The 12,806-nt window shown below is 41.1% G+C and overlaps 1 protein-coding gene and 1 long non-coding RNA gene across 2 annotated transcripts in view; both read right to left on the bottom strand.

Moving 5' to 3' along the window:
• Window positions 1–3,590: 3,590 nt before the first annotated feature.
• On the bottom strand, window positions 3,591–8,697 carry LOC116575109. Its single transcript, XR_004279615.1, has 2 exons — window positions 5,827–8,697; window positions 3,591–4,706 (listed from the first exon to the last, which is right to left on the bottom strand). It is a non-coding gene; the product is annotated as an uncharacterized LOC116575109 (long non-coding RNA).
• Window positions 8,698–9,885: 1,188 nt separating this feature from the next.
• DCAF13 (DDB1 and CUL4 associated factor 13) overlaps window positions 9,886–12,806 on the bottom strand; it is a 30,196-nt gene continuing 27,275 nt past the window's right edge. The window contains exons 10-11 of the mRNA XM_032316233.1: window positions 11,224–11,387; window positions 9,886–10,545 (exon numbers count right to left, since the gene is read on the bottom strand). Of these exons, the coding sequence (XP_032172124.1) occupies window positions 10,458–10,545; window positions 11,224–11,387 (252 nt within the window). The 3' untranslated portion in view covers window positions 9,886–10,457. The remainder of the gene's footprint in view (window positions 10,546–11,223; window positions 11,388–12,806) is intronic.

Here is a 12,806-nt window from a genome sequence, read left to right as displayed (position 1 = left end):
CGGGGTCCTGGGATCACCCTGTGTGTCAGGCTCCAGGCTCAGTGAGGAGTCTGCTTCAGGATTCTCTCTCCCGGGCTGCCCCTCCTCCTGCACTCTCTTTTTCAAATAAATAAACTTTAAAAACAAACGGGCAGAGAATCTGAATATGTATTTTTCCAAAGAAGACAAAGATAGATAACAGATACGTGAAAAGACACTCATATTACTAATCATTAGGGAAACGTGAATGAAGGCCACAATGAGAGAATCACTTCACACCATTTAGGATGGCTATAATTAGAAGGAACGAACAAACACAAGTGTTGGCAAGGATGTGGAGAAAAGGGGAACCCTTGTACACCTTTGGTGGGTATGTAAATTGGTATGCCCATTATGGAAAACCATATGGAGGTTCCACAAAAAATTAAAAATAGAATTACCATATGATCCAGAAATCCCACTTCTGGATCTATATTTCAAGGCACTGAAATCAGGATCTCAAAGAGACATCTGCACTCTCATGTTCACTGCAGCATTATTCACAATAGCCAAGACACGGAAGCAACTTTATTATCCATCAACAGATGAAAGAATAAAAAACCACATACACATACACAGTGTAATATTATTCAGCCATAAAAAAAGAAGGATATCTTGCCATCTGCAACAAAATGGACGGACCTTGAGGGCATGTTGTGTGCCAGTCTCAGACTATCAATAACCAATGTTGTGGCTGAACCATCCCTTGTGGTTCTTATTATAATTGCAAGACGCCCTCAGCAATAACCATCAGGAAACTTTGAAAGAAACAAGATTAATTACTTACAGTACCTGGAAATTACATGGCACATCTGTGGCTACACAGGGAGGTTGCGGGTAGAGAGAAAAAGAGAGGGCATCCATGGCCCTAGGGTTCTGATTTTATTAGGGTTGAGGATGAGGGCCTAGGGTTCAGGCTCACTTTTTATTGAATTGTTTAAAGCAGAATAGAGGGAATTTAAAGTGCAGAAAGAGAAAAAACAAAAACAAAAACAAACCCCAAAACCAAAAAACCAAGTGGCCCAAGTGGTCACTTATCAAGACCAACCAAGATCTCTAAAATAAAGGAGATTGGTGGGGGTTGGGGAGGCAGTGGGTTGTGGCTGACTCTTTAATTGGGGCTGGCAAGTGTTTACTTAAGACAGCCATCTTTGAAGGAGAGGCCTCTTGGAAATTAGACCTTAAGTCATGCATTTGCATTACAAAAAGAAAAGCCAAAGGGCTTATGCAACAGGGAAATTATACTAAGTGAAATAAATCATACAGAGAGATAAATATCTTATGATCTCACTTATATGGCGAATCTGAAACAAGAACAAACAAAAACCAACTCATAGATACAAAGATTGTTGGTTGCCAGAGGCAGGCTGGGTGGAAGGGCAGGTGAGTGAAAGGGTGAAGGTGGCCAAAAGTTCAGTTATAAAATAAGTTATCCCAGGGATGTAATGTACAGCATGGTTACTCTAATTAATAATATTGCACTGTTCATTTTAAAGCTGCTAAAAGAGTGGATCTTAAAACCTCTCATTACAAGAACTATAATCATGTATGGTGATCATTTCACAGTATGCACAAATATTGAATTGTATGTTGTAGATCTGAAAGTAATGTTACATGTAGATTACATCTCCAAAAAAAAAGGTTTATCCTATACATTCATTACATCAAAATCTTTGAATTGAGAACTCAGTTGCCGTAAGTGGTAAGAAGTTTCCATTACTCCCCTCTGCACTCCCTCCAGTAAAAATGAAAAAGGATTAGGACAAATACCTAAACTTTCAGAAGTGGTCAGATAGTTGATGGATGGTCAAGAACCCTGAAATAGTGTTTTTCCATCACTGAAAACCCTTGTCCATTTCCTTCAACAAGCAGAAAAATCCATGGCTCTCCTTTGTGTTTTATAAAATTGAAGAAAAAACATAAAGAGAGATCAAGCAGAGGGGGAAAACTGGGGCTTTGTTTCTTTTTTTCAAAATATCTATCTATCTATCTATTTATTTATTTTAGAGTGTGTGTGTGCAAGCAGAGGGAGGAGCAGAGGGAGAGGGAGAATCTCAAAGAGACTCCGTGCAGAGCCCAAGGAGGTGCTCGATACCAGGACCCTGACAATCAGGGACCTGAGTCAAAACCAAGAGTTGGAAGCCTAACTAACTGAGCCACCCGGGTGGCCCTGGGTTTCTTAACTGCATGATTTGACACATGCTCTCTCATTCCTCATCCTTTAATCCTGGTTGGGTCCTGCTTCAGTCATAGTGATTACTCTTCAACAAAACAATAAAATCCAAAAGGTATTTTGTAATATTTATTTGGCTTAACTTTAAATATTTGACTGTACTTTTCTGTATGGGTGTATTTTCATGATTTGACTCAATAATTTCAATTAGTTAATTCAAACTGAGGTGTGGTATGAATGACAAAAATAGCTTGCATATTTTCATAAAGGTTAATTGAAGCAGTTACACTGTAGAGTTCAATGGCTTGAATTTAATCAACTTTTTATTTTATCAAATAATTTTTTTTATGTTAGCATATCAAAAATCAATTTTTTAATTTAATTTTAAATAGAATAAATCTACTTATTCATGCATGTGAAAATATACTTTTTAGTATTTCAGGACAAAATATATTTTATTTTATTTTATTAATATTTTATTTATTTGTTTGACAGAGAGAGAGAGAGAGAGAGAGACATCACAAGTAGGCAGAGAAGCAGGCAGAGAGAGGGGGAAGCAGGCTCCCTGCTGGGCAGAGAGCCTGATGTGGGGCTCCATCCCAGTACTCTGAGATCATGACCTGAGCTGAAAGCAGAGGCTTAAACCACTGGGCCACCCAGGTATCCATCAGGACAAAATATATTTTAAAAAGGCACTCTCCTTAAATATAGACATTCTGCATTCGCAGGCTTATGGAGGACAAAGGAATTAGGAGAAAAGTGTTAAGTCATGAAAATATACAACTAAAATCATCAGTAAATATTCCACCAGGATTTCAAGTCTGGTTTTACTTTATGTCAACAAACATTTCATGAGCACCCACTACGTGCCAATTCCATGACAGTTAATATCACTTAAGACCAATATTTAAATAGCACTTTGCAAATTAATTACACTTTCACTTACATTAAGTTCAAGATAAGTAAAAAATTACTGTGTACTTGCTGAATGATCTTTATGTAGAAATATCAACAGATACTAATAAGGACAATGGGCATGGAAGCAGGTAGCTGTGGCAGCCATGGAAATGTGCCCCTCAGATCTCCTTCCAGAGAGCTGGGTGGGGAGCTGAGACTACTAAGAACCCCAGACCCACTACCAGGCGCCAGCCCAAGGCTACACTTCCCTCAGCTGTTTCCAGCCAAAGACTGAACACAGTAGGGGCCTTAGTTCTGGCCCATCCCTGAGGGGTTAAGGAACTCTCTAACAGGCAACTTGGGCTCAAGGACTCACCATTGGCTTGGCTAAAGCTTTCTTAGAACTAACTGCACAGCCGCCTGAGGATCTCCTGTCACAGGTGTCAAGCCCACAGTCCCGACAGAAGCCTCTCCCTGCGTACTTCTGCTCCCTGCCTTTTTATTTTTTTTATTTTTATTTTTGGGCTCCCTGCCCTTTCACCTTCACAGACACTTCCTTCCAATAAATCTCTTGTTTGCCTAATCCTGTCTTGGCATCTGCTCCTTTTAGAAACAGGGGTAGAGCAAGAAAAGAAGAGGTAAGGCGGAGTGCGGAGACAGCCCCACTCCCTGCTTGGCTGAGAAAAACGGCTCCAGTCTGAGTGGCTGAGCCACTGAAGGTTTCAGTGCGGTGACCTAGGAAAATGTCCTGTAGGGAGGAACTACCCTTGCAGGTGTGATGATTCAGGCATGTGAAGGAGACGAGGGCACATGTCTCCAAGGACAGCAGAGTGGCTGGTTATTAAGTTGTACTGGTGCCGGGCAGAGGAATAATGAGAAACTGAGGGCCAGCAACTAAAGGCTAACTGAGAATCAGAGACCAGACTCCGCTAGCTTACAAAGTGGCCTTTCCCTCCTGCAGAAAAGGTGCCGACAAAGCCGAGCAGCAGACACGGGATCTGATCAGGAGAGTTGCAAACCTCTGTAGACACTTAAATGCTCAGCCAGTGTAGTCTGTTTTGCTAATGACAGGGCTCTGGTAGAGAAAACCGAGAACTCTGAAATATGAGGTGGGAGAACTCCAAGGATATTGATGATATGGCACTGCAAATCTCCTCCAACTATTAGAGCTTGGAGAGGTGGTCCCCCCCTTCCTAGTAAGAGCTAGCATTTCTCCTGCATGGGAAGACACCACACAGGCTGCTTCTCAGCAAGGCAACAGGTATGGAGCACTCCCTGTCTACACTCTGGACTGGTGGGCCTATAACTAGAGTTCAATTCCAGCATTTCCTCTTTAGGGATACGTTGAGCCTGACAAGAGAAATAGATTACACACCAGAAGAGCTACAAGAATTGGTGTATTGTGGCAGGAGTCAAGGGAGTACCGCTGGGATTGAATTTCAAGGTGGGAGGGGCATAACACTGAAAAAGGAAGAATCGTGTCTTTTGTATGGGATTTGACACCCTGGCAAGGACCCCAGGGAAAGGGGGACACTCACTGTTAGGATGGCTCTTAGAAGCCTGGAGAAAGTGATGGCCAATGTTGAGCCAAGTGGAAACACCTCGCTGCTCTGGCAGCCTGTAGAGGAAGAAAGAGAGCTGAGGGAAGTTGGCATGATGGGCGGATATATTATGTAAGGCAGAGACCACCAGCTTACGTGCATGGGAAAGCCTAGGACACACACCATTCACCAAGGGTCAATAGGAATGTGCTGGTGAGAGGGGCACCACCATCATCAAAAAGTTCAGTGCTAGTTCTCTACAGCCAAGAACCGATGGTAGGAAAAGTAGTCTGAAAGCCCTTGTTCCCAAACACATATCAGTAAAAGAGGTCAAGGGGTAGTGTTTAACCATTGGAAACCAGGAAGTGGTCATGACCAGCAAAGTTGAGGGGCAGCCAAATAGCCTTCATCTGTAGGGAGTTTGGGAAATCATTAAAGCATGTCCTTGAGGCAATTATTGGATATGCAATAATGATACTCTGACATCTACAGGCAGAAAAAAGCAAGAATGGAGGAGGCTGAATGTAATCACAGTAAAAAGGCACAGTCTCTTGCTCAGTTACCAGACTTGAGTTGGAACTGCTAATTGAAGAGGTCGTTGGGACCTTAGCGGGAGGGACCTTGCAAAACCACAAGTATATGATACCATGGTTTCTCAAAAGGACCTATGGACATTTACTTATTGTAACTGTGCACGGGGAAAAGAGGAATACCCAAACATTGCAAGGATTATTGTACCCAAGGTCTGAGTTGACATTTTATTCCCAAGACCTGAGGAGTCATTATGACCCTGTTAGAATGACAACTTATGGGGATCTTATAGATGGAGAGCTAAAGTCTAACATATAATAGGTCCACTGAATCCACGGAACTAACCAGTTGTCACTTCCTCAATTCCAAAGTGTAATTGGAAATGATATAGTTGGAATAACTACATTGGGTCACTGACCCATGAAATAAGAGCTGTGATAGGAAAAGCCTCTTAAATCCCACCTTTTCCCCCCAAATCAGTAAATCAGAATCAATACTGCATTAGGTAGGAAAGGGGAGATGAGTGCCACCATTAAGGACCCGAAACACATTGGGAGTGGGTGGGCAGGAAAGGAGCAGGTACGGTCTGTTTCATATCTCTACTGAATCTGCCGGTCTGACCTCTGCACAAACCAGATGGATTGGTGGAGAATGACTGTAACATACATCAAGGCAAGTAGTCATAGCAGCGCTGATCCCCATTGCTGAGCTGGACACAGTACTGTTGGAGCAGATATGCTGGTAAGCCTCAGGTACACAGTATGCAGCTACTGATTTAGCAAATGTGTTTTCTATTCCGGCTAGAAAAGAGGATCAGAAAGTTCATGCTCACATGGAATGAACAGTATTCACTTAATTTTGCCCTTGGGCTATGAACTCTCCTATACCCTCTCACAGTCCAGAGATCCGAGGCTGACTGGACATCCCAGAGCATTTGTACATTACACTGATGACTTCCTGCTGACTGGACAGGACAAGCAAGAGATGGCTGACACACAAGAAGTCCTGGTAAGATACATAGGGTTAAAAGGGTGAGAAATTAATCCTATTGAGGTTCAGCAATTCACCATGTTAGTGACTTTTTAGGGGTCCAGCGATCAGGGGGGCATACCACAAGATCTCTTCCAAAGGGTAACTGCTGTGTTGGAAGGAAGCATTGTGGCTGGTAGACCCATTTGAGCTTTGTAGGTAACACATTTTATACCTAAGAATACTTACTGCTTTGGCTCATCTGCTACGAGTCTTGAGCGGAGCCCAGATCGGGAAATAGTTCTCTATCAGGTCTAGGCCACGGTACAAGTAGCCCTGATGCGTGGGTCACAAGACCCAGTAGACCTTATAGTGAAGGAAGCATGGTGGAAATGGTGGAAAAAGATGCAGTGTAAAGTTTATAGTAAGCCCCAGAAGGAGAATCATGACTCTGGGATTCCACAGTAAGGCCATGCTACCTGTAGTACAAAATCAGACCTTTTGAGAAGTGACTTCTGGAATGTGACTGAGCTCTGGTAGACGCAGAATGTTTGGCGATGAGCACCAAATAACCATATGTCCACAACTGCCCATTTTGAGCTGAATTTAGAATCACCAAGATATAAAGCTGTATGAACTCAGCAGCAGTCCATCAGAAGACAGAAATGGTACATCTGAGATAGAGCCCAAGCAGGATCAGAGGGCAAAACAAGCTATATGAGTAGGTAGCACAGATTTCCACATCACCCACCACAGTTGCCATCAGTGTCTTACCTCCATTTGCACCAACAGCCTTGGGGGGTACAGCAGCTGAAGGAAGTGACAAGGCCCAAGCTTCATTTACTGAGGGGTTCGCTTGGCTCAGTATGTGGGCACATGGCACAAATGAACCATGGCTGCCTTAAAAACACATAAAAGGGATGGCCTTGAAAGACAGTGGTGAGGAAAAATCATCCTAATGGGTAGATCTATGAGCAATATACCTGGTTATCATTTTATATAGAAGCAGCCTTAGATGAGATTCCTGGGCAATGGTCGATGGCAGGTCAGGATGTGGAAGGAAAGGCTAGAAGATCTGACAAGGAAGTCTGGAGTAGATGTATGAATGGATATGAGGGAGTCAAGATTAAGTATTTCATACAGCATGCTAATGTTCACCAAAAAATCGACCATGGAAGAGGCACTGAACCACCAAGTAGACAGAATAACTACTAGTCGACATTAGCCAACCTGGAAAAGGCACATGGGGCACATGGATAGAATGGCTTGTGGCAGAGATAGAGGCTATGAATGAGCTCAACAAAATGAAGTCCCACTTACCAAAGCGGATCTAGCTATTGTGTCTCTGACTGTCCTGTTAATGACAGAGACCAATGTTGTGTTGATATGGCACTATTTATTCCCTGAGGAGAACAACCAACCACTTGGTGCCAACACGACTATATGATCCCTTTGATCCTAGAAGGGCCAGCAATTCATTTTCACAGACATACCAATGCCAATATCCCCAGATAGCAGTCACAAAATCTCAGCCAGCACCACTTTCTGGGCATTAACAGAATGCCTAATTCACAGGCATGAACCCCACCCCACAGTTATTCATCTAGGGAACCTACTTCAAAACAAAGGAGTAAGAGACTGCACCCAACCAAAGGACCCCACTGATCACAGCACATACACAGAAATACACAATCTCCTAGATTACTGGAATGGCCTAATGACATAATGTAAGCACCAGCTCAGATACAGTATGGTAAAAGGATGGGGTACCATCCTTTCGAATGATTAAATCCACTAAATCACAAACCTTTGTGTCCAAGGACCTAGAGGGAAAAGCAATGGCTCTACCATTCTTAGTGACCCACTACTTCCCATTCCTAAAACTCTGGGCTCTGCAGGGTTGGAAGATTTGGTAGCCAAAAGGGGTACATACTCTTGCTAAGGAACACTGCAGAAGTCCTACTGACTCTCACCAAGGTACTTTGAACTTATGTCCAGGGACCAAAAGCATAGAAGAGTGGCCAGCCTCCTGGCAGGAGTACGGACTTTGACCAGAGGCAGTTAGGGCGGAGATGGGAAAAATACGTGCAGAACACAGGCAATCCCTTTGGTGTCTGCTGATATTCCCTTGCTCCACTGCAACTGTAAATGGGTATGTATGGAACCCCTATGTGGGGAGGTTATGATTACCAAAGGTTCAGTCCCCTCAGGAATGAAGGTTTGGGTCATACTATTAGGTAAACCACCAAAACTTGCTAAGCTGATAGCTGAAGATAAGGAAAATTATAAAAAGATGACAGAAGACAGAGAAGATGAGTACTAGTTGTGGCCCTTCAGAGAGAGGGGTTACTGACCATTCAAATTCCCTCTTCTAAAAGAGATGCGTGGAAATCATGGAGGAGTTGTTCCCCAAACCTGTAAGAAGTAGATCTGTACGGCACAAGGGGTGCAGCTATAAAGTCCTAGCTGAAGGGTCCCAGCTGCCACTACTGCATTATTATGAGGTCATGCTTCCCCACGGCTGCTCCCTGCCACCGAATGGGCACATGAGGGTAGTAGTGCTGGCCCATTCTTTTTTTTTTTTTTTTTTTTTTTTTTTTTTTTTTTTTTTTAAAGATTTTATTTATTTATTTGACAGAGAGAGATCACAAGTAGGCAGAGAGAGAGAGGAGAAAGCAGGCTCCCTGCTGAGCAGAGAGCCCGATGCGGGACTCGATCCCAGGACCCTGAGATCATGACCTGAGCCGAAGGCAGCGGCTTAACCCACTGAGCCACCCAGGCGCCCGTGCTGGCCCATTCTTGAATACGGGACTCCTCAGATAAGCAACTTTGGTACCAGGACACCCCATCAGCCTGGCCCAACCTTTCTTAAAACGACACTGCATCCTGAGGCTCCTCGTAGTCCTCCTTTCTTCCCGCTCTCCTGTCACAGGTGTCAAGCCTATGGTCCAGAGAGAAGGCTCTCCCTGCGTACTCCTGCTCCTGCCTCTTAGTCTTTTACAGATAGTTCCTGCCAACAAATCTCTTGCGCATCTAATCCCATTTAGGTATCTGCTTCTTGTAGGACTCAAATTTCACCAAAGCTCATGTTTTTGGATCAGTTTTTGCATACATACATCTTTGAAACCACACCCAAACTAACAGCAGTATAGTGCAAAAAACAACTTGGTTCACCTTGCAAGTCAAATAAGTAAGGCCTTTAACAGATCACATGAATTAAAAGGTAGATGGTTGACCTCTTCTCTGCCTTAAGAAACATATGGTGAAATACCCAAGAAAGCATAAGTAATACAACAATCATACAGCTTAAGAAAGGAACATCAGTAAGAGTGGAAGTCTCCTGTCTATCCCACCTTATCTTCTTCCAACTCTCCAGATTTTTATCATTCCTGTGCATTTCTTTATATTTTTACTACAAATATATGCATTCTTAACATATATATTTGTGTGTTTTTACAAATCTCTTCTTTCAGTTTTTTATTTGTTAAGCAGTTTCCACAACCAGTGTGGAGCTCAATGCCGGGCTTGAACTGATGACCCTGAGTTCAAGACCTGAGCTGCAATCAAGAGTTGGATGCTTAACCAACTAAGCCACCAAGGTACCCCTAAAAATCTCTTCTTTAGTTAAAATTTCCTAAAATTTGGGTTATATATACTCATAATAAAGTTTACTAAACCACAATTTTAAAAAAAACCAACACAGAAGTATTTACGATTTACCGAGAATGAAGAGAAATTAGCAGAAAGGGATCAAAGTTACAACACTGAGAAAAAGATGTTTTATTATCTTAACTTGACCATAAATTATAATGATTATTTATAAAAGTTATATAAATGCAACCTGATTATCTTTAAAGTCTCAAAGAGCCAAATACAAATAAAGCACAGAAAATTAAATGAATTAAAAAAAGTTTTGACATAATTCTTCCACACATTATATGTAATCACTGGAAGAATCATTGCAATAATTACCCAAAGTAATACTAAAGGTAACAAAAGAGATGTTTGGTCATAAATGTAAATTCAAATGTAAAGTATATCTACAATAATAGATCAAAGTGTATCTGTAATTTCTAGCAGTAATAAACATGTTAGTTGGCAATACTGTATTCTTCAATGAAATAAGTAAGCAGATCAAGGATAAAATGTTGGATAGTCTTATCAACGAGGCCATCTTTCAGGACAGTTTTTCAGGGGTACTGTTTTTCAGTTCTACACATGTAACTGAGCTGTTTGTCATTATTCTAGAACCAGTATTTTATTTATACAATCTGCACATCAAAATATAACAAATAATTATACATCAGGATTGGTAGGAATACCAAGTATTATTTCACAACTGCCACTACGTGTTTCTTCTTCTCTGACACAATTGCCACAGATCCAGGCTTGCTATGTTTGAGACGATTCACCTCCCTAGAAATAAACAAAATACACAAAACATAAGCAAGTTTATGAAAAATCACCTTAACCAAAGAAACCTTTCTTAGAAAAACCAAGGTTTTCTTTCACCAGAAAACTCCTTACTGAAAAAGAAAAATGTTTTCAGAAGGAGACTGGGTAAAAAGTAGCTAGAAGTCAAGTTGGTTAATTTAATTGTTTCTTCTCTCATCACATAATAGTGTCCTATTCCAAAGAGAAGAACATTCTACTGGGAAAATGGCAGTGAGCTCTGCTTCAGATTCAAAATTCTATGAGTAAAACTTTTTCTAACATGTTTCAAGAAATGGATGCTATGAGTTCTTTGCATTCTTTAACTTGGAAAATATACAATACCTCTTAATTCCAGCTTCACTAGAAAGAATTTTTTAAAACATTATTTACAATACTTTTTTTAGAATGAGCAAAAATGTTTCCTTATTTTGATGGAATTCATTTCTACTGGTTGACCTTTAAACATAATCTCATAAAATAGGTAATGGAAATTCTCAGATAATCACTGTTTCCCCTTCAAGGAAGATTTCAAAAACATCTCTACTGTGCAACAGCACATAAATTACTCCCTTGAAAAGAATGTTTCTGTTTATTTCCGGTGATCTGAGAGGGTAAGTTAGAGAAGGGTACTGAGAGAGAATCAAATGCCCCAAATCATACTTTCGTCGGCGAGCTTCCTTCATGATCCGCTGTTCCTGGATCTGGCTGTAGATAGATTTTGGTAGATGTCGGTGACGAGCAATGCGTTTTATATGAGGATGATGTTGAAATTTCTCCTTCAACTTCTGGTTATAATCTTTGGCTGCTTTTTCTCGTGATGTAAGCTGGAAAAATGCATTTTGATACTTCAGTGAATGGTTTGTTCTTTTCTTCAAATAACAAAGCTAGGAAGCGCAGTTTCTTCCAAAAACTAAACTTCTAGGATATGCGACCAAAAATGCCAAAGTAATTCTACCTTTAGCAAGGTTACGTGAATCTTATCTGTGCAAACGCTGGGCTGTATGCCTCTAATGTAGATAGATGCCACCACTTAAAATATCAGTCCTGAGGGAGTAGGGCTATGTGGACTACTGAGTCAGACCTCTGGGCATAAACAGCATAGAAAAAGCACCTAAATTAAGTCCTCGACATTTTTTCCATAAAAATAACTATTGAAACAGAAAACAAAAAGTGTTCAGGCGCCTGGGTGGCCCAGTGGGTTAAACTGCTGCCTTCGGCTCAGGTCATGATCTCAGGGTCCTGGGATCGAGGCCTGCATCGGGCTCTCTGCTCAGCAGGGAGCCTGCTTCCCTCTCTCTCTCTCTCTCTCTGCCTGCCTCTCTGTCTACTTGTGATCTCTCTCTGTCAAATAAATAAATAAAATCTTAAAAAAAAAAAAAAGAAAACAAAAAGTGTTCAATTCTGTGATGTCTTGTTTAACAAATGTTAAGGATATGATCTAGAGGAACATATAATGATGAACTGAAACCTACGCATAGTGTGATATTTACCAATCATTAAGCCTAAAATAAAATTGCCTTTAATTACTGTTTATCTTATCTTGATTTTCCTTACTGGGGTTATGTAGAAAATAACTCACACTTAACCTTTTCTCTTTAAACTTAGTATTTGTTGTTGATAAAAACACTCATGTTTGATATGAAATGTTTCATAGCAGAAACATGAGACATTCAGAAAACATCAAAAACAAAAGAAAAACCAACCATAAGCTCCAATCCAGAGGTAGCCAGCCAATGATAATATGTGTTCTATCTTCACTGAATCTTCTTTACAGTCTGAAGATTTCTATATATTTTTTTAAGTTAGTATTTCACTGTTTTTGAAATTAAAAGACCTCCCAGGCACTTGGACCCTTTATGTGCCTGATTACTATTCCTTTAACAGAGGAAGCAAGCATTCTCAGTTCTAACTTTTTAGTCTTTAGACCTTCTCTCCTTGTCTCAAGAAAAACACAGAGAATCAAGAAGACTCAAATATTATCAAATATTTTAATTAACAAAGGCCTCTGAAGGTGCCTATGACATAAAAAAGTAAACCTCAATACAGCCTTGTCTATTTTGCTGCTAACTTATTTTTTATCACAACTATGCCAGTTTGATCAAAATACTTAAGAATATTTCTGGGATGCCTGGGTGGTTCAGTGGATTAAAGCCTCTGCCTTCAGCTCAGGTCATGATCCCAGGGTCCTGGGATTGAGCCCCACATGGGGCTCTCTGCTCAGTGGTGAGCCTGCTTCTCCCCTC

Source organism: Mustela erminea, chromosome 16 (assembly GCF_009829155.1).
Source record: "Mustela erminea isolate mMusErm1 chromosome 16, mMusErm1.Pri, whole genome shotgun sequence".
Lineage (NCBI taxonomy): Eukaryota > Metazoa > Chordata > Mammalia > Carnivora > Mustelidae > Mustela > Mustela erminea.
This window is presented reverse-complemented; position numbering and strand designations above follow the sequence as displayed.